The sequence below is a fragment of the Seriola lalandi genome, unplaced genomic scaffold, assembly GCF_002814215.2.
Source record: "Seriola lalandi dorsalis isolate HSWRI2012SDOR001 ecotype SW California unplaced genomic scaffold, Sedor1 jcf7180002054658, whole genome shotgun sequence".
NCBI lineage: Eukaryota > Metazoa > Chordata > Actinopteri > Carangiformes > Carangidae > Seriola > Seriola lalandi.
Genome location: NW_019525211.1, coordinates 625,275 through 643,351, shown reverse-complemented (window position 1 = coordinate 643,351; position 18,077 = coordinate 625,275). Strand labels below are relative to the sequence as shown.

General features: G+C 39.9%; 2 protein-coding genes across 2 annotated transcripts; one reads left to right on the top strand and one right to left on the bottom strand.

Moving 5' to 3' along the window:
• Positions 1-867: 867 nt before the first annotated feature.
• dthd1 (death domain containing 1) lies at positions 868-12,618 on the top strand. The gene is made up of 10 exons (XM_023420848.2): positions 868-1,051; positions 1,745-2,255; positions 3,034-3,364; positions 4,288-4,467; positions 4,989-5,248; positions 5,419-5,574; positions 8,896-9,185; positions 10,215-10,465; positions 10,569-10,626; positions 11,502-12,618. The coding sequence occupies exons 1-10, from the start codon at positions 868-870 to the stop codon at positions 11,807-11,809; spliced, it is 2,529 nt and encodes an 842-aa protein (XP_023276616.2). The 3' UTR covers positions 11,810-12,618.
• On the bottom strand, positions 6,473-7,830 carry LOC147818278 (uncharacterized). Its single transcript, XM_087177866.1, has 6 exons — positions 7,796-7,830; positions 7,515-7,683; positions 7,248-7,297; positions 7,016-7,150; positions 6,786-6,945; positions 6,473-6,691 (listed from the first exon to the last, which is right to left on the bottom strand). The coding sequence occupies exons 1-6, from the start codon at positions 7,828-7,830 to the stop codon at positions 6,491-6,493; spliced, it is 750 nt and encodes a 249-aa protein (XP_087033992.1). The 3' UTR covers positions 6,473-6,490.
• Positions 12,619-18,077: the final 5,459 nt, after the last annotated feature.

Genomic DNA, 18,077 nt, shown 5'->3' with positions numbered 1-18,077 from the left:
CATCATAATATAATGATATTCAACAATACATTATTGATAATATAGCACTCTAAAGGAGTATTTTTGCATAATTAGTACTTTTGTTTCTTTGAGACCATTTTGCTTATGATACTTATGTACTTCAATGGAGTAGTTTTAGACTGTGGTATTTGTCTTGAACTTCAGTAAAGGGTCTGGATACTGGATACTCCTTCCACTGTCTATGTCTTGGGACTGTAAAATCAGGAATTCTACTTAAAACAAAATGACATTCTGCACAGTATTAAAACGCTCTAAAGCCACAATTTAATTCTATATCATCCTCCCCAACATACACAGGCCTTTAAAACACATGGCATTTCTGATATTTGAAATAAAAATAAAATGTGAAATTCTTCACTGAGTTCAGGAGTGGGTGAAGTTGAAGAGCTCTTTTACTGTCTGGACATACAAGCAGTAAAATGAGTGACGGAAGAATAGAGGAGAGGGATGAGATGTCTGGAAGACAGCAGTCTGTCTTCCTGTGAATCTTTTACTCTGTGGCTCCTCTTTTGTCTCTCCCTGCCACGCCTCCAGGGGTCGCCTTGGCAACATGTTTTACTGCTGGCAGCCATATAAATACAGCATTGGCTCCTGTAAACTGGGATAGCTGTGCACAGGAACACTCAATGCCAAGGACACAGCGAACAAGGAGGATTCGGCTTCAAATCTAAAAGGAGGTAGACGACAGAATACATTTATTCTTGGTGAATATTAGATATTATTCACCAATATTTTGTTAAAGCAATGAATTGTTTTTTGCTATATACAACATGATTTGAAAAGGGGGCAGGAAACAGGCCAGATTAGACATTTGTGACTCTTATATGTTGTATTTTTCAGCTCAGCATGGATGACGATCTGCTGGCGAATAAACAGACAGATGAAGCTGAGTCTCTCCATGGCGGGAGCGAGGAGGAGAGTCTCCTCAACATGTTGACTGAAACTATTCAGGGGGTTGAAGCTGACAGACAATCCACAGATCATTACAAGCAAACAGTGGGTGGGAGGAGGTGCACAGGAAAAGAACCAGGTAGAGGAGAGGAAATACAGAGAGGGAGTGAAGAAAGGATGCTCAGTCCAGCAGAGGATGAGGAGGAGGATGAAGAGGAAGGAGAGGGGAGAGGAAGGAATACTAATGAAGAGCAGTTGGAGAAAGAATGCAAACAAAAAGTTCTGCGAGTGCTGAAGGAGCTGAGTGTTTTTCATTCAGAGCGAGTGGCAGCCTGGAAAGAAGCCCTCAGAGAATGTGCCTCCATGCTCAACAAGTGTCCACCAGGGGGCGGTGATCAGCAGTGTACGTCTACATTGGGTATGGAAGTTGATCTCATTGATACATATCTTTTCCTACCTTTTAGAAGACATTGGAAAAGTAAAAATATCTTAACACAGTGAGTCTTTGTGTAGAGGTAACAACTAGACTTTGATTAGTTAAAGGAGTTCAAGTGTCAGTTCACTGTAAGCGGGGAAAGGAGTTGAAGTGTCAGTTGAAGTAGAGACACTGAAGGAAGTGTCAGTGGATTTTTAAATGTAAGCATCGTCCCTAGATGATTTAAAGCAGATATTTAAAATGTATTTTTAAGGCAAATACCTACAAACATTATATACAAACTTCAAAACACCACATTTGACTTCATTATGAATAGTTCACAAAATTCAAAAATAATTCTGTTCTTTTTTTTTGTTGCCAGCAGTTGCCCATGTACAATATGCTTGTTTTTTTCAGAGCCAGACTGTAAAGCCATATCTTGTTCAGTCTCCCTCAGTGATACTTTTCAGAGTATAGTGGAGGACACAGAGAAAATTATGCAAAAACTGAGCACAATCATAACCAAACTGGATGCAGAAATTGTCCAATTATCTGCAAAAGAAGCACCAAGTGTGGATGCAGCACTTCAGGACACCAGAGACTCAGAAACTTCAGCGGAACCTGAAGATTGCAACAATCACCTGAGCTCCGGTGATCCATGTGAATCCGACTCTGGGCGTAAACAGAAGGATGAGGATGAAGGTGATCAAAGCTACACAAGGCCGTCAACAGACACTGAGCAAACATCAGACTGCAATGATGTGAAAGACACAGGGAAAGAATTGGAGGTCAAAGGTCAAGTGAGTGATAATGAGGTCTGTGTTTATCCAGTGAGTCAGACTGAGTTACTGAAGGAGACAGAAAAGAATGCAGAGAAAATCAATGTCAAGGGCAAAGAACAGACAAAGAGTGAATGGATCACACTGGGGTAAGTTGACAAAATCATCATCTTTGGTTGTTAAAATCATTATCTAATATTGATGTCTGGTTCTTCATTTTAGACACATTTAACCAAACTTAAGCCAGAAGCATTTTATGTACTCTTATAAACAAGAAAGTGAGTGATCTCCACTAGAATACAATTGACAACAAACAGATTTCTGCTTATGAAGAGTAAATCAGTTGATTCTGCTCCCACCTGTGTTGACAGCAAAAATGCTATTTAACCTAATGGGTTTTCGAAGACAGTAAAACATGTCAACAAGTCCTATCACTAAAAAAAAAAGTCTGGAAATGATTTGATTCCTTCCCCTCATTTCCCTTGCTCAGTGATACAGAAGCAAACTCTCTGCACTGCTTTATTACAAGGAGCACACGTTTTGACCACCTAGTCTCCCCATAGCCTGCTATTTCCCACAGTTCACTGTCAGGTCAATGCCCACATTTGTCCAAAGGCCAAACAAATCAGGAAAATTCAGATCAGAAGGGCAGGACAAGTCTGGGAGAGGCTGATATGGAAAATGTGTGTGCTTCAGCATTTTAGAAATTCTTAAGATGGTTGCATTTTTAAATCAGAAATGTTGCTTGAAGATAATAATATTTCTGCTACAAATTCTACTACTCCTATTACAGCCTCTAATATTAATAGCAATTAGGAGCTTTTTCATGTTGCTTACAATCTCCCATGTTTCTTGTTTCAGCTTGAATTTCACAGCTTAATGTTTTTAATCTGTGTACATACTGTATCTATTTGAAATAATATCTAGGCTCACTGGTAAAATGGAGGACAGCCAATCAAACATACCGGATGCATGCTTTATTAGAGCACCTATGGGTGTGGCTGAAGTCCTGATGTGTGAAGTGGCAGACGCCTTCAGCTGCCTAATGGTGACCGGCACTGAGGAGCTGGTGAGCAGGGTGATCAGGGTCAAAGTTCAAGACAGAGCCAACTTCCACTTCCCTGTGACCGTGGTTGTGCCTTTCTGCGCGCGCTACCGTGGCAGCTACAGGGATGTCACTGTCAAGATAATGGATGGGAAGAGGAGGGTGAGCTACGTCACTCCTGTAACAACAGAGGGCACGTATGGAGGACAGAGGGTAAAATTTTATATTAAACATATGTTCACTTATTTTAATTTTCAAAACTGCATGAACAAAAACTGTATATTTTGATCTATGTGTGCTTTTCATTGACAGGTCAAACTTAACTGAAAAAAATTAACATACATAAATTAGTCGCACAAAAATGTGTAACCTTTGCATGCAGTATAGCACATTAGCATAGGACCTGGGAGGCATAAATAAAGCTTGACTTTCTTCCTAAAAACATGTTTTGAATGTAGCATTGAGGGATTGCAATGAAGGCAGTGTTTCCAAATATAGTGTCTTCTCAATTATTCCAAGCCCAGAGAGACTCTGGGGACCCTGAAGATTATCCACATTGTTGGGTGTGATGCCTGTTTGAAGAAGATATAAATCTCAGTGATGAGTTTGTGATGCAACATTCAAAATAAAACCAATGAAAAAGAGGTCATCATGAACCAGGGGGGGATAAAAATGTAGACTGAACAAGGTTTTTTCTTTCTTATTTAAAACCGAAATAAAAACCTAATCTGGATCTAAGTTTCTATGTAATACATATTCAGTGTGAATAGTGAAGGTTAATTTGTACCCAAACTAATATACGTATGAGAGACTTTTCTAATTCTGTTCCATCTATTATTTGAAGAGTAATGTTGTCTGTATTTCATAGAGAATGGGAATGAGTTCTTATTTTTCTGCATTCAGGGTTCATTTTAATTGGAATAGTGAGTTTGTAGCCAAACAGCAGTTTGTAGCCAGCTGAATAGATAACGGCATCATCTGCATAGAGATAAAACGTCGCTGGGTGGATGTTCTTTCCTATGTTGTTTTGAATTGAAAAATAAACAGGTTCTAATTTAGAGCCTTGTGGTGCACTGATTCATATACTTTGGCTGAAAAAGGTAATTTCATTTATGTGTCATTTATGTCTTCATCAGGGCTCATTTGCAGAAGTGAAGGTGTACTCCCTGGGTTTCTTTGCAGTTGTTTCCTGTCTAAAAAGAGAAAATTACACCGTTCCCAGTAGGGGTTTGTCACTCAAGCTCCCCATGGACCAGCGCATTTATCTCAACTACCTCCCAGGAGCCTTCACTGCTCCAGTAATGGCACAGGTCATGGTATGGAGATGACTTGAATTGATCATTATCCATCTTTCTCTCCATTTGACCTTTAATACAAGCATGGTATTGCAAAATTCATTGGTTTACACAACTTATTTGTTGTGGGCTATTTGGGATTGAGAGTTGGGTAAAACTCCTGTGTAAATTTGAGATCAGCCCTCCGACTCAGTATTCAAAAAAGTGGAATTGTTCCAGAAATGATATAAAAACAAAGTAAGACATGGTAAGGGAAAAGGGACATAAAAAACAAAAGAGAGAAGGAGAAAAAAAAACAGCTGTGGCTAATATTTGAATTGACTTCAGAGTGTAATCATCTGTGAACTAACTTCACCACAGCTGTTTGTTGCTTGATTGTACGTCAAAAACCAATGTCTCCCACTCTGCACGGCTCTCTCAGACAAACCAGCATGCTGTTGGCGAAAGAAAAGTGTGGAGGAAAAAAAATATATTTTCATATCACACTCCACTCTGTCTAAACTGCTGCCTAAATAATGCAGAACAGCTGTTTCCTGCTTCAGATCCAGCCGTTAGACGCCGTCCTCCTGGCTGCTGTCAAATCCAGAAGTGATGTCTATTATTCAGTGGTGTCTACGAGCCCACTACTCTACCTCACCCACCCGACCTCACAGCCCCTGAGACGACCCCTCACTGTCACCCTGCCCTGTCCCCCGAACCCTGAAAGAAAGAGGAAGATAAGGGGACAAGGTGAAGAGACAAAACATCACCACACCCACTCTGTTTATCCAGCATGGGATCAACCTGCTGGCCACAGAGTGAGGTAAGATAAAGCCTCTTTGTGTTTGTCTTAATTAAATTAAATTAAATAAGATTTAATATCCCTGCACTTTGAAGCTCACACATGACTATACAATGCTAACAAAAATATATTAAAAGCAGGGCTTTTTCTTGTGATAGGGTATTTTACATTGGTTTTGATATCTCTGTCAGAATACTGGGTGCCTTGAAGTCCTCAAAGGAAACGTCCAATGAGCAACTGATTGTTCTGGGCTCAAAGGATAAACAGTGGACCGTCCTGGAGAAAGTCATGGTCAGAAACCAGCAGGACGGACTGGCATCCTTTGAGCTGACAGAGAACTTTGACAGGTTTGTAAGATCAGGGTTTCTCCTTTTAAAAAAATCCCTGGTGCAAAAGTAAATAGCTGATGAGAATCATTAATAAGATTAGTAAAAATCTGTTTTATTTAAATAGGCCTTTAAATACAAGACATTAATCAAAGGTGATTTACAGGACAAGGAACATAATAAAATAAAATACATACATTAAGAGAAATGCAAACACACAATACAGTATTTGCCCACAGACTTACTATGCACAGAATCAAAGTAAGAGATTGGACACACTCAAAAGCCAGTAACCACTTGATTATGTCCTTGACCAAGGCCTCCCCTGCAGGGAGGCAGGAGCAAAGGTTGTGTTAGAAACCTTGCTGAAGAGCAATGCTCTGCGCCAGCTTGAGGCTACAAAGAGACACTTGGGTCAAAATATTGACAGTTACACTAAATTGGATATGAAAGCCTGAATGATTTTCTTATTTTGTTATTGTAACATCTGTTATCTATTTGAATCTCTGATCTATATTTCTGACAAATTTGGAAAAAAAGATATGTAACTGGTCATAATAAACTGGGCCAATTTAAAAGTATAGCATAGGTATAGCATTAACAGCTGTTTGCGTACCAGTCTTGCCAAGAGCTCAGTCATCTGAGCAGCCCTACTTCTTCAGGGCAGACTGGACGCTACAGTAACTCGGTATAGGAAAATGATGAGACAGTCTGACCGGGCCGGGGCTAGCTGGTTAGCATGCTAACTTCAGTAGAAGAAAAGAAGTGATAGAAAATAGAAAGCAAAACAAGAGGGATGATGTTTGATGCTGAACTCACAACATTCCTTTTGACTGGTATACAGCTGTTGATTCTAAAATTAGCTATATAGCAATAGCAAAACCTACAAATAGCTCCTTTAACATGTTTATTGTGAGCATATCTATGACATCACTTCTCAGTGGATGTGTTGTTGCACTTTCCAACTTAACAAGACAACAGCACAAACTGCAATGTGAGGCAGAAACATCCAGAGCAGAACTACAGACAGTGCAGACAGCCCCAGGGTCAGACGAGTAGGGTAACGCTCATTTTTAGCTTCATTTGTCTTAGGTTCACTGCTGATTTGAACAGTTTGTCCATCCACAAGAAGTACAATCTGAAAAACACACAGCATAATATCAAAACTGTTTCATGATGTGCTACAGGTGCAGTACATGTGCTGGGATGCCAAACTGTAATAATTTTCTTACTAAATCTCCTTGTTCCTGAGCCTTCCTACTGAAGTCCACCAGCCACTGCAGCTGATTTGAAGGACTGTAGGTTTTCAGTTTGTTGCTGTTGTCTACCATACACAGTATCACTATGCGCTGGCTGCTCACAGCCCAGATGAGGATGTGACAAATCCTGTGTCTGACCACAGAACAGAAATAGTTCTTAAGCGCTGCAGATCAATTTAATAGTTTTCATTTCCTGTTTGTACCTTTTTGCTGAGATGCAGTTGACAGATGTTGACTCCGGGTTCACATGTCTCTCAGGGGAACCAGGAAACTGTATTAATCTCATAAAATCAGATCCATGCTGTGCTGCTCTTGTCACATCAAGGAAACTGTTGAGAATGGAACACACACACAGAACAGTAAACACTGTCTTGATTGATGCACAACAGAATATTTTTTTTGTGTGAATGAGAGTAACTGAAAGTCCCTTAACACCTCTCAGTGAAGTACAGTCTTTTCAGTTTTTGTTTTGCGAGGGAGTTAGCCTGCAAGATACAGAAAGTCAAAACTGTGCTCATGTTTTTATAAAGAAAAACAAAAAACATGTAGGAATGAAATTGAGCATTTTGAATTTGTTTTAGAATTTGTTTTAGCCAAAGAGAGCAGACATAGTGTTGTCTTAACAAGATTTGAGTAATTAAATGATATTTTGATAATAAATAGGATTTTTCTTCAGCTGGACATGATTTTTAGGTTTCTCACAAAACGTATTTGGTGTCTGAAGCCCACGAGTCCAATGAGTGTGTTTGATAGACGCAGCAGCTTAGCAGGATCCTGGGCCGTCCTCACAGCCACATCCAAACATAGACTGCCAGCTGTGACTGTCATCAGGAGCCCTCCAACCACATAGACGAGATAGAAGACTTTACCCCTGGTCACACACAAAGAGAGCAAGAATAGAAAGAGAAAGTTAGGGAGTGAGGCTTCACATATCTGGGGAGAACGGTCCTTTGTGAAGTCTTTTGAAATTCATGGATTCTTACTTGTGGACATTCAGCTCTGGTGGAAATTTCAACATGGAGATAGATGTTTGATGTGTTGATGCGAGCCACTGCAGGAACAAAACAAACATGTAAATATGATCAATTAAACACACTTTTATATGTGTAGAGCAGAAATTATTGTGGTGTTCAGCAGAAATAGCCAAATCTCCAGCCATCTTACTGTCATATTTAATCTTAGTAAGTTTTAAAAGTAAGAAAGATTCTTTTAGTTCTGTTGGTTAAATTTGCAATATTTTGTTAGTTTGCTTTTCTACTGTTGGATATACCATAACAAAATCTTTGGTACTGGTCTTTAAAAAACGTCATCATCATTACAACATTAATTTTACTTCTCAGTGTAGTTTTGTTAACTTTTTTAATATAATGGTTAATAATGATAATCAAATTTAATTCAGTTTAATCTCTTTAGTATGTCCTCGAAGATTATCTTATTATATATAAAGAACATGAACTCACCACTCATGCAACTCCTGTTCCACCTCTCTGGCCTTTTGATGTTAAAAGTATATGTCTGTTATTCAAACATGTTAAAGTATAGGAGACAGAATGACAAGAAATGAAATGTGAAGTGCTACAACACTTACAGCAAGCTTTCCTTTACATAAGAGGTTTAAAAGAGGCAGTATGGAATTCAAATGCTTTGAATTCCAGGCTTTAGCATTTCTATGTCAGAACATAATCACACATTTATGGTGAAAGTGTTAATAAATCTCTAGAGAAATATAAGCAATGAGAAAATAAAGGTATCTGACTGCCTGTCTGATTTAGTCACCAGTTTAAAAAAATCATTAAGAATATTAGTTGTAAATCGTGAACTGTTCCTTTAATAAGAATGGAGCCTGATTATTTCCTGAAACTCTTTCTCTTGTTCTTATCTAAAACAGCTTGCCTTGGGAATAATGTGTGTACAGTAGGTAATATGAATTCTTTACTCTGTATTAAGTGTATTAAGTCTGTATTCTGCCCACGATAACAGACTCATCTCTTCCTTTTATTCAGCCACAATCTAATCTCTTCACTGAGCTCAACTTCTTAACTTTGGGTCTGTCTCTGTCTGCCTCTCCCCTCCCTCCCCTCAGACTGCTGCTGGTTCGTCTCCTCTCCCCACTGCAGCCTTGTCATCTCACCTCCCTGGCAGAGGAGCTGGAGGAGTCGGTCGGCTGCCACGCAGTCACTGTCGTCCTCCAGCACCGGCAGGACAAGCCTCACACTGTCCTGTTAGCTGCCCTGCCCAGCCGGGACCTCAGCTGGGAACTGAACAAACTGCGAGCTCAGGGCTACAGCGGCCTCCTGGAGACCTCATCAGACATCTCCATGTGTGAAGGAGACCAGCTTCTGCTACGTTTCAGTGGCAACATCACCTCCACAGGTGGGGTGTGAAGTTGACATACAATGGGCCTGTGACAGAAACAATCACATTTTGAATCTGTTTGCTCATGCAAAGTTTTCACTTATCCAATAAAATATCTCAACATGGATTGGCACACACAAAAAACGGTTGGTTCATGGTTCCCATAGGATGACTTGATATAACTTTGGTGATTCTCTGATATTTCATCTAACACTACTGTTAGGTCAAATTTTCAGTTTGTCCATTACTTTGGTTTGTGACCAAAAACCTGCAAAACAAATGAAATCCCCATCAGGCTTGGTTTAACAAATGTTATTATGCTAGTATAACTAATACTGCCTGCTAGCTAAACTCCCACACCAGGGTTCATATTTAAACATTCAACAGGTAAAATATGTTCTGAAACATACCTGACCATGGCAAATAATAAAGCAAAACCTCCATGTAACTCCAGCTCCTGCAAAAAGTAAATATATAAAGCAGAGGTTAGCTTAGTTTACAGCAACTTTAAGCTAGCAGTGCTAGCACTGTTTAAAAGCAACGTTTGAAGAGCTAATTTGCTGAAAATACACATTGAGGGGTGAAGACAGACATTATAATATTGCTATATACATAATTAGCAATGCAAAATAGTCAGCTATTAAAACTTATTTGATGGATTTTCAGTAATTATGTAAGCAAGAGATTGATAATCATTACCTGTTTCCTATAAGTATGTTAGCATTGGCACATTAGCATGTAGTTCAAAGCTGAACCTGCAGCCTCGCCTTCATACAGAGGGAAAAAGGCTGAAAGAAAATATTTCACAACATATCAGACTCTGCTCTAATTAAATGGTTCTCCTTTGTCCATATACAATAAACCAAACTCACCATTATTATCTTTTGCCTCAAGATAGATCTTTCTTCACTCTTAAGTGATGTGTTTTTTTTTCATGATATACTCGCTGAGTCTTGATTCAGTTATTTTTCATATCTGCATTAACCCCAGATAACACTGACTTAAATGAAATCATCTTTCTTTTTAAATATTCTTCTTTTGCAATAGGAACTCAAAACAACCAAAATGACGTCCCACAGGAGGGAATCGCCTTTCACAGTCAGCGCATCAATCACCTCTTAGTGCATCTAACTGAAGTGGATCCATTTGGGAACCACAGCTCCCCCCACTACAAGGGGACGGCTGTGTTTTACAAGGTGACCAGAGGTGAGCTGGAGTGGCGAGGGGACAAAGCCGCCCCGAAGGACGGAAAGCTCCTGGGAGATCCTGTGTGTAAGCTGTCTCTGACTTTACCCAAGGTGAAGAAGCATTCACAGAGATATTCAACATTATACTTGATGTGATAACGTTGACCTTACGATGAAAGAATATTCTTACATACTTCATTTTGTTTCATCTCAGAAGGTGAGAAGCATTAATCGGCCCATCACAGCCAGAGTGAAGATATGTGAGGAAACAGGTGGGTGAAGTGCCTTTTATCTATCATAAATGCATGCATAGTTCTTTTCCCCACTATAGCATAGTTTCCATCCTTGGTCTTTCTCCTCACACACTTTTCCTGCACACTGAAGCATTCCTTGTCTGTGATAATATGTCTACAATTTCAAATAAATGTAATAATCTGTAATGTTTTGAAATGGATTCAATTGCTGTGGTGCTGCTTATTGCTTTAACACTGATCAATATTTCAGTATTAGTATCATTAATCTGGTAACTTTTAATGGAATCGTATCATATCATGAAGTACATTATCATATTGTATAGTATCAAGTACAGTTCTACTTTATTTGAGTATTTCCAATTTTTATAATCTTATAATCCACTGCATTTCAGAGGGAAATATTAAACATTTATCTGATATTTTTTCTTTGAAAAAAATTGGTTAAAAAAAAATCCAGTAAGAATATTTCGACCTGTTTTAATACAAATCCATTCATAGTAGTTCATTCATTTCAACCTGTTTTCATTTAAATTCTAAACAAGTTAAAGTATATTCACTGCAAAATAAGGTTATGAGAACTCTTAGACAGAAATGTCTGTATAAAACTGGAGGCTTTTGCCGATTAGACTGCAGAAGATTTCATAAATTTACTTAAAATTTAAAATCACTTCACAGCTACAACAAAAATGATGCTCACACATCAGTGATATCAATCATAACCATATGAAAGGGGCCAACTTTTTGATAGTTGCACCAAATTCATTGCATCACTGACTATTTTTGCATAAATTAGCCATAATTTGATAAGTATCAGGAAACACCTTTGATGTTGTGAAAATTATTTCAACCACATTGCTCATTCCTCCATCCTTCATCTCTTGCCCACCCACCAGACTCCCTGCCAGACTCTCTTCTTCTCTGGCTGGCTGGGGAACTTTCAGAGGAAGAAATAGCCCTGTTGGCGCTCTCCCTGCGTCTCCGTCGTAGCGCTGCACAACTGGTGAAGCTCCGGGCCGGGGACAGCCTGTCCACGCAGGCCTTCCACGTCCTGGCCATGTGGAGGAGGGCGCTACCCGCTGCTCCACACCAACCCAAGGCCTCTCAGCTGGCTCACTGCTTGGCCAAGAGCGGCAGGCCAGATCTGGCCAGAGAGCTGCTTCTGCGACAGGCTGCTGCCACCAGACACGGCTCACTGAAATAAAGAGACTTAAAAAGCAAAGATCACACAGATCTTTTACTGCTGCTCATGAACATGGGTGTCAAATGAGGTGCTCGCAGTGCTTTGTTTGATCCACAAGGGGTCAGCATTGCCCTGTGAGAGTCTGTGCTGTCTTCAGACATGAGTTAAATTTTTAAGTTACTGGTTGTCACCCCTTTTGGCGAGTGACCCTTAAAAAATGAAGGTATCTACTTGTGACTCTACTTGTCATCAGTGATTGATTATGTGTATGAGTTATTGCTAAGTCAACCACAAAGCTTTTATCTGAGTAGTTTTAGAAATCTAAGAACAAAACATTATTCATTTAATCAAGAAAAAAGCAAACATTAGAGGGAATAGGTTATCAGAAACAAATTAATTTGTCTATTTTATTAGCCATTTGTAATTGACACCTTGCCTCAAACTATGTGTTGTAATGCAATAAATCTAATCAATCTGACTCTAGATACAAGCACAGATCATTTTCTGCAACTACAACTTGATTCACGCTTCCATAAAACAAAACAAAACAAAAACTTGTATAGTTTTTATATGTGAGGTGTATGTTGGTATGGTATGTGAGGTCACAATGTGTGTGACTGGAGATGTTAAGCGTTGCCACGCTTTGAAATGTATGGGTTTTCTCAGGTTATTTTCACATTTAAAGTCAGCATTAATCTCTGTCAAGACCTTCACATTCTCACTTCATTTTGTAGTTTGTCTCCACAGACAGGTAGGAGATTTACACGACCAGTCAGCCATCTCCTCTCTCTGTGTAAACAAACGCTGACACTGAGCTGTGACCTCTTTTCAGCTCCCTGACACCGAGTCATCTTTTTGACTTGACAGCGTCTGTTGATGATAACTGATTAGATAACAAAGGCTTTTCTCTCTGCCTGCTTAGGTATATTCTGTTTTTGATGTAAATTGGAAAAACTTGGAATATAAATGTATGTATTTGTGCGTTTTTCTTTTTTTTTTTTTTTTAATATTTTTGTGTGTATACGTTTGTATCTATGCCTTTCAAGTGGAAAGTGCTGATATGTACACAAATCACTGCATATATTTAACGTGTACAGATTCTGAAAATATTAGTGGGGTTCAAGCAGTTGAGGAAACATCTCATCACAAAGTCCATTTAGTAGCTAATCTGGAGCTTTCAAACATATCTGACAAGACTCACCATCAGATGGCGTCTTTCCAGTTGTCATGGAATTGAGCGATAGTTACACCCATCCCTCAAACCTGTGAAGGTTTTGATTTCTCACCATGTTAACGTTAATGGGGCTGGATAAGATCGATACTTAGCAAGCATTAGTTTCACTGTTATTTTCTCAATTAATATAATTATTTAGCATGCAACGTGCCAGAAACTTGTGAAAAATTCGTCCAAGGTAACCTCTTCAGTTGTTGTCTTGTCCGACCTGCAGTCCAACATTTTTTCTTGAAAAATGAAGGAGAAATCGATTATCAAAATTTATGCAGAATAATCTTCTTTCAACCGAGTACTTGGAGAGTTTTTTCTTTAACCTCTTCAGCACAATATCATGTACAATATGTTACTGTTCCAGCCATCAAGTGCACATATAAAGCCGTTCTTACAGCATTCCTGTTTTAAAATTTTCAACAAACTTGTGGAACCTAAGCTAGCTTAATTAGCCATTAACTACAGGAGGTGGAACTTTTCTTTTTCTAAGCCTTCTTGTCAATGTTAGTTTAAAAGTTGACATATGATCAAAAGCTCCAGAACAGCTACTAAATGAATGTAGTGAAATAGATTTCTTAACTGCTTCTTTCAAGGCCGAAAATGGGCTTTGAACCTCAACTTTAATGCCAATATGAACGAGAAATCCTTAAAGTGCTTAGAAATAAAAATGTAAATTTGACACCTGGGAGGATCATGTGATATGACAGTAATCACTGGGACTGCTACTAAATAGACCTTGTGCTGAGATGTTTTCTCAACAATTATGTTCTGTCTGAAAACCTGAGCTGAAGTTGGTTTATATAGCGCCACAATGAGTCCCTCTTATAACTAAATTACTGGCAGCAGAAGTGCGCTCTGTGTTTTTAATGACGTTCACCAGGGTTTTTCTTTTTCATCTGTCTTCAGAGCCTCCTGCTCCAGCTGTGTGACATTCTGCAGGCCCTAAGCTGAAGCAGGGGGGTAATGATAGATGCCATGTGTCCAGGTGGGGGGTAGGGGACTCCCCGTGGAGACAGAGGAGACCACCCAGTGCTGCAAATGGGGGGAACGGTTAATGAAGTATGAAATGGTAACAGGTGGAGCTGATGGATTAAAGAGGATGATGGCTTCTGCTCATTCTCTGTCACTTGCTAACAAAAACGGTCTCTTCTGTTCATTAACCTTTTCTCTTCCCTTTATATTCTGCCATTGTATTGTTCCCCAGCTTCACACTTAGGTGGGAGTATTGTTACCGTATTTCCCTTTTCAAACTTTTTACACTCCTTCTTGCTCTTATGCTCACACTTTTCTTCCCACTTTCCCTTCAGTGTGATTCTAAAGGACACGTGTGGCATCACTAGCAAGAGAGTTTAGTTCCTCGGGAGAGTGTGCCAGAGGGGGGTATCATTAGTCTGGCATAGGGCCATCAGACACACAGACACACACACACACACACACACACACACACACACACACACACACACACACACACACACACACGCACACACATTGAGGGCTACACTAGAGGTAAATGTCACAGAGGGGGCTCCCACAGTGCCAGGAAATCTTTGCCTCTCTCATTTTATCTCCCTTCTCTCCCCCTCTACATTATTGAAAAGGCCACGCAGCAAGGCACTCTGGGAGGTTGCCCATCGTCCAGTGGGGGAGGATACCGAGGGCTGATGAGGTGAAGAATTCCCACAGAGTGCCAGCGTAAAGAGATTCTGATTAAAACCTCATCTGTTTCATCATTCATTTCATCATCCGCCTTCTTCTTCGTTTGGAGTGCTCCGACTACTTTTTTTTTTCTTTTTTGCAGGAGTCCTCGCTGCCTTTATTAGCTTTCACACTTTTAGCTGTCAAGGTAAAACTGTCTGATGTGATTGAGATGCAGAAATAGTCGTGAATTAATATATGCACCGTCACAGCTCATACTGAGAGTTATGGAAGAAAAACAGACTTCTCTTCTTTCACTTAAAAGCCCCAGATTTGTTGTTAAATTACCTTTTATCATAAAAGTGGAGGAACTGGAAAATTACTTATGCAAGCCTATCCATTAGCTGTATGGCTGATTATTTTTGATTTAAGGCTAGTTTAATTACCCTGTTTACTCATTTAAGCAATCATACACACTGTACTGCCTCACAGTCATTTAGATCTAAGCACAGCCGAATCCTCATCAAGATTGAACGTTAAGATTCTGAAAAAAACAAAAAATGTATATATATTTATTATTTTGAGAAAATTGATAAAACTCTTATGTATGGTAAACATGAAGCTACGGCCAGCAGCGAGTGCGTTAGCTTAGCACACAAACTGGAAACAGGGAAAAAGCTACAGCCAATCTCTGTTCAAAGGTGACGAAATCTGTGTCCCAGCAACTCTAAAGTTCACTAAACAATGTTCCATTTTGTTAGTTTAATCCATAAAAACAGAAGGGCACATCAAAAATTGCAGTCTTTTTGCTAAGCTAAACTAACTGGCTGCTGGGGTTAGCGTCATATTTACCAAAAGAAACATGAGACTGGCAGCAATTTTCCCACAAAGCTCTACAAGAAAGAAAATAAGTGAATTTGCCAAAATGTAATTCTATCACTTTTACTGCATTTTATTCTAATTGTGAGTCCCATTTTTAAAATATCAACATCATACATTGTCATTCATTCATTCATTAGCCATACCGCTTGTCCTTTTAGGGTTGCAGGGGTGCTGGGACCAATCCCAGCTGACATTGGGTGAGGGCAGGGTGGCACCCTGGACAGGTTGCAAGTCTTTCACAGGGCTCATACACTGTTAACAAACGGAAAAAAAATAAACTTAACATGTACAGAAGGCTAAATGTAAATGGTGCACCAACAATCTGTTTTAAATCTGAAATTGAGATAAGCTATATTTAGCAGCCTCAGGTCCATAGGGTGAGTTGGGTCACTGTGCTGTGTTGAACCCTGTGATGAGTGAAAAATGGAGACAGCTCCTGTGTGGCTGTCCATTCATACAAAAACAAGGATGGATCAAATCTCATGGGTGATTCTCTGACTCACACCCTGGCCCTGACTACAGCCCTTTGTGTGCGTGTGTGTGTGTGTGTGTGTGTGTGTGTGGGAGGGAAAGAGACAGACAGACAGAGAGAGAGAGAGAGAGAGACCTCTCAGGTGTACTGCTCACTGGTCCATGACAAACTCTTCATTTGTCCCTCATTTCAGTGGCAGACAGGGCAGCTGGGGCTGTAATGGCTTGAGTTTCCATTGCAAAGGGTGGGCCATGAATCTCAATCAGCGAATATTATCACTGTTTCTGTATGGATCATGACTGCTTACATGTGACAGGTGTTGCTCAATGATCCCACAGTGACAGCTCTGCAGTTCCCTTCAGCTCAAAGGAGCTATTGGTAAGTTTTGCTATTGCTACATACCCAGCATTTTGATGACTTTGAGGTCAATGTTTTGCTTTTATAGCCACAACTTGACAGTTTTTATTCATTCTCAGAGTAAAATAAATCTTATAATCCAAATGGTAGATTGACAAAATTAGCTTATGGTGCATTTAGGAGCTAAAGAACCAAACATATTCACTTAAGAGCTGGTAGAGACCACAAACAGAGCTAAAAGAGGAGTGAATATTGGACTTTCATTTTTCAGGTGGACACAAATCAACTATAAATGAATGGCCACGTTGCTCCGTGTCTGCTGCATGATGTAAAAGGTGACTGTTTGCTATGAGGTTTGCCATATCAGCTTCAGAGGTTTCTGCTGAAGTGACTAATAAGCCAGTTTTAAGAGCAGAAGCACAAACATATTCACTAAGTGGTTTCAGTATTAGCTATGTTGAATTCATGCCACTGTAGTGCAGTATGATGGGGAAGCGGACATATGGGCTACGTGGACATCTCTGTGTGGGAGAAGAGCAATCACAGCTAAAGCTAAGTAAGTAAAGTCACATCAACTGGTTTCACTACACCATGGAAGATGTTTGAGCCTTTCTATCATCTCCATCATTTGAAAAACACACATTTTAGGACATTACTACAGCTGTAGAGCTTCGTAACCAACTCTGGTGTTAGCTAGCTAGTATTTTAGTTAATACAGTCATTTCTGAAATCCACTGCAGTAGAGTTTTTCCTGGTAAGTCCGACCACAGTTTCAAGCTGGGCAGACTGACACCCGTCACACAAAAACACCAGCACAACAGTCCTTTTCCAAATCAGAACTAATGAAAAACTGCTCATGCAGCAGCGAGGCACAAAAGAGTCTGGGCTGGGCTCAAGAGCTTGGGATCAAGATATAAAGGACATTGCTGAGAATTTTATACAATGCCAATGTTTTTACAGATAAACCAGTGCTTTTCCAAGGGGATTTGGGATTTCAGGTTGGCCACTGCACCGACCTGCACCAGCCAAATTCTATGTTGGGTTGATGCCGACTTTGTTTTTGATAAGATGCTGGCAAAGCTGGTAAGACCATTAATATAAGTGTAAAAATACAATATGTGCTGTGGTTGAAAATACTGCAGCAGTGGGCACCTTTGTGTCTGATGTTTTTTTGTGCTATTCTGTGCAAGTCAAAATGTAATTGATTTGAAAGTCATGTGTGCATGTGCATGCACACACTCAATCAGACAGATGCAATTCCAGCTGCGTCCATGTCATTGTTGACCATTTTCTGATGGAATAAAATTGGTATTGTTTACTCTGGAAATCCTCCAAGATTGTGTGAGATATTGTGAGACAGAGCAGGAGGGGGGAAAAAAAAAGGGTGAAAAAAAGTTGGGATGATGGAGAGAGAAATGGAGGGAGCGGCAGGAGGGGGGAAGAGGTGTTAGAGGATTGATGGAAGAGTGAATAAACAGGGGAGAAGGGATGAGAAAAGAGGGAGAGAGGACGGAAAGGTGTGGCGTGATGGTGGAGGGTACAACGTGAGGGAGGGAAGGTGTAGCAACAGTGTGTCCACTGGTGTGTGAAACCGGCTTGACATCTGGAGTGTATGTATGCAAGAGTGATCACAAGGTGGGGAGAGCCATGGAGAGTGGCTGGATTTCTCCTTCACACACACACACACACACACACACACACACACACACACACACACA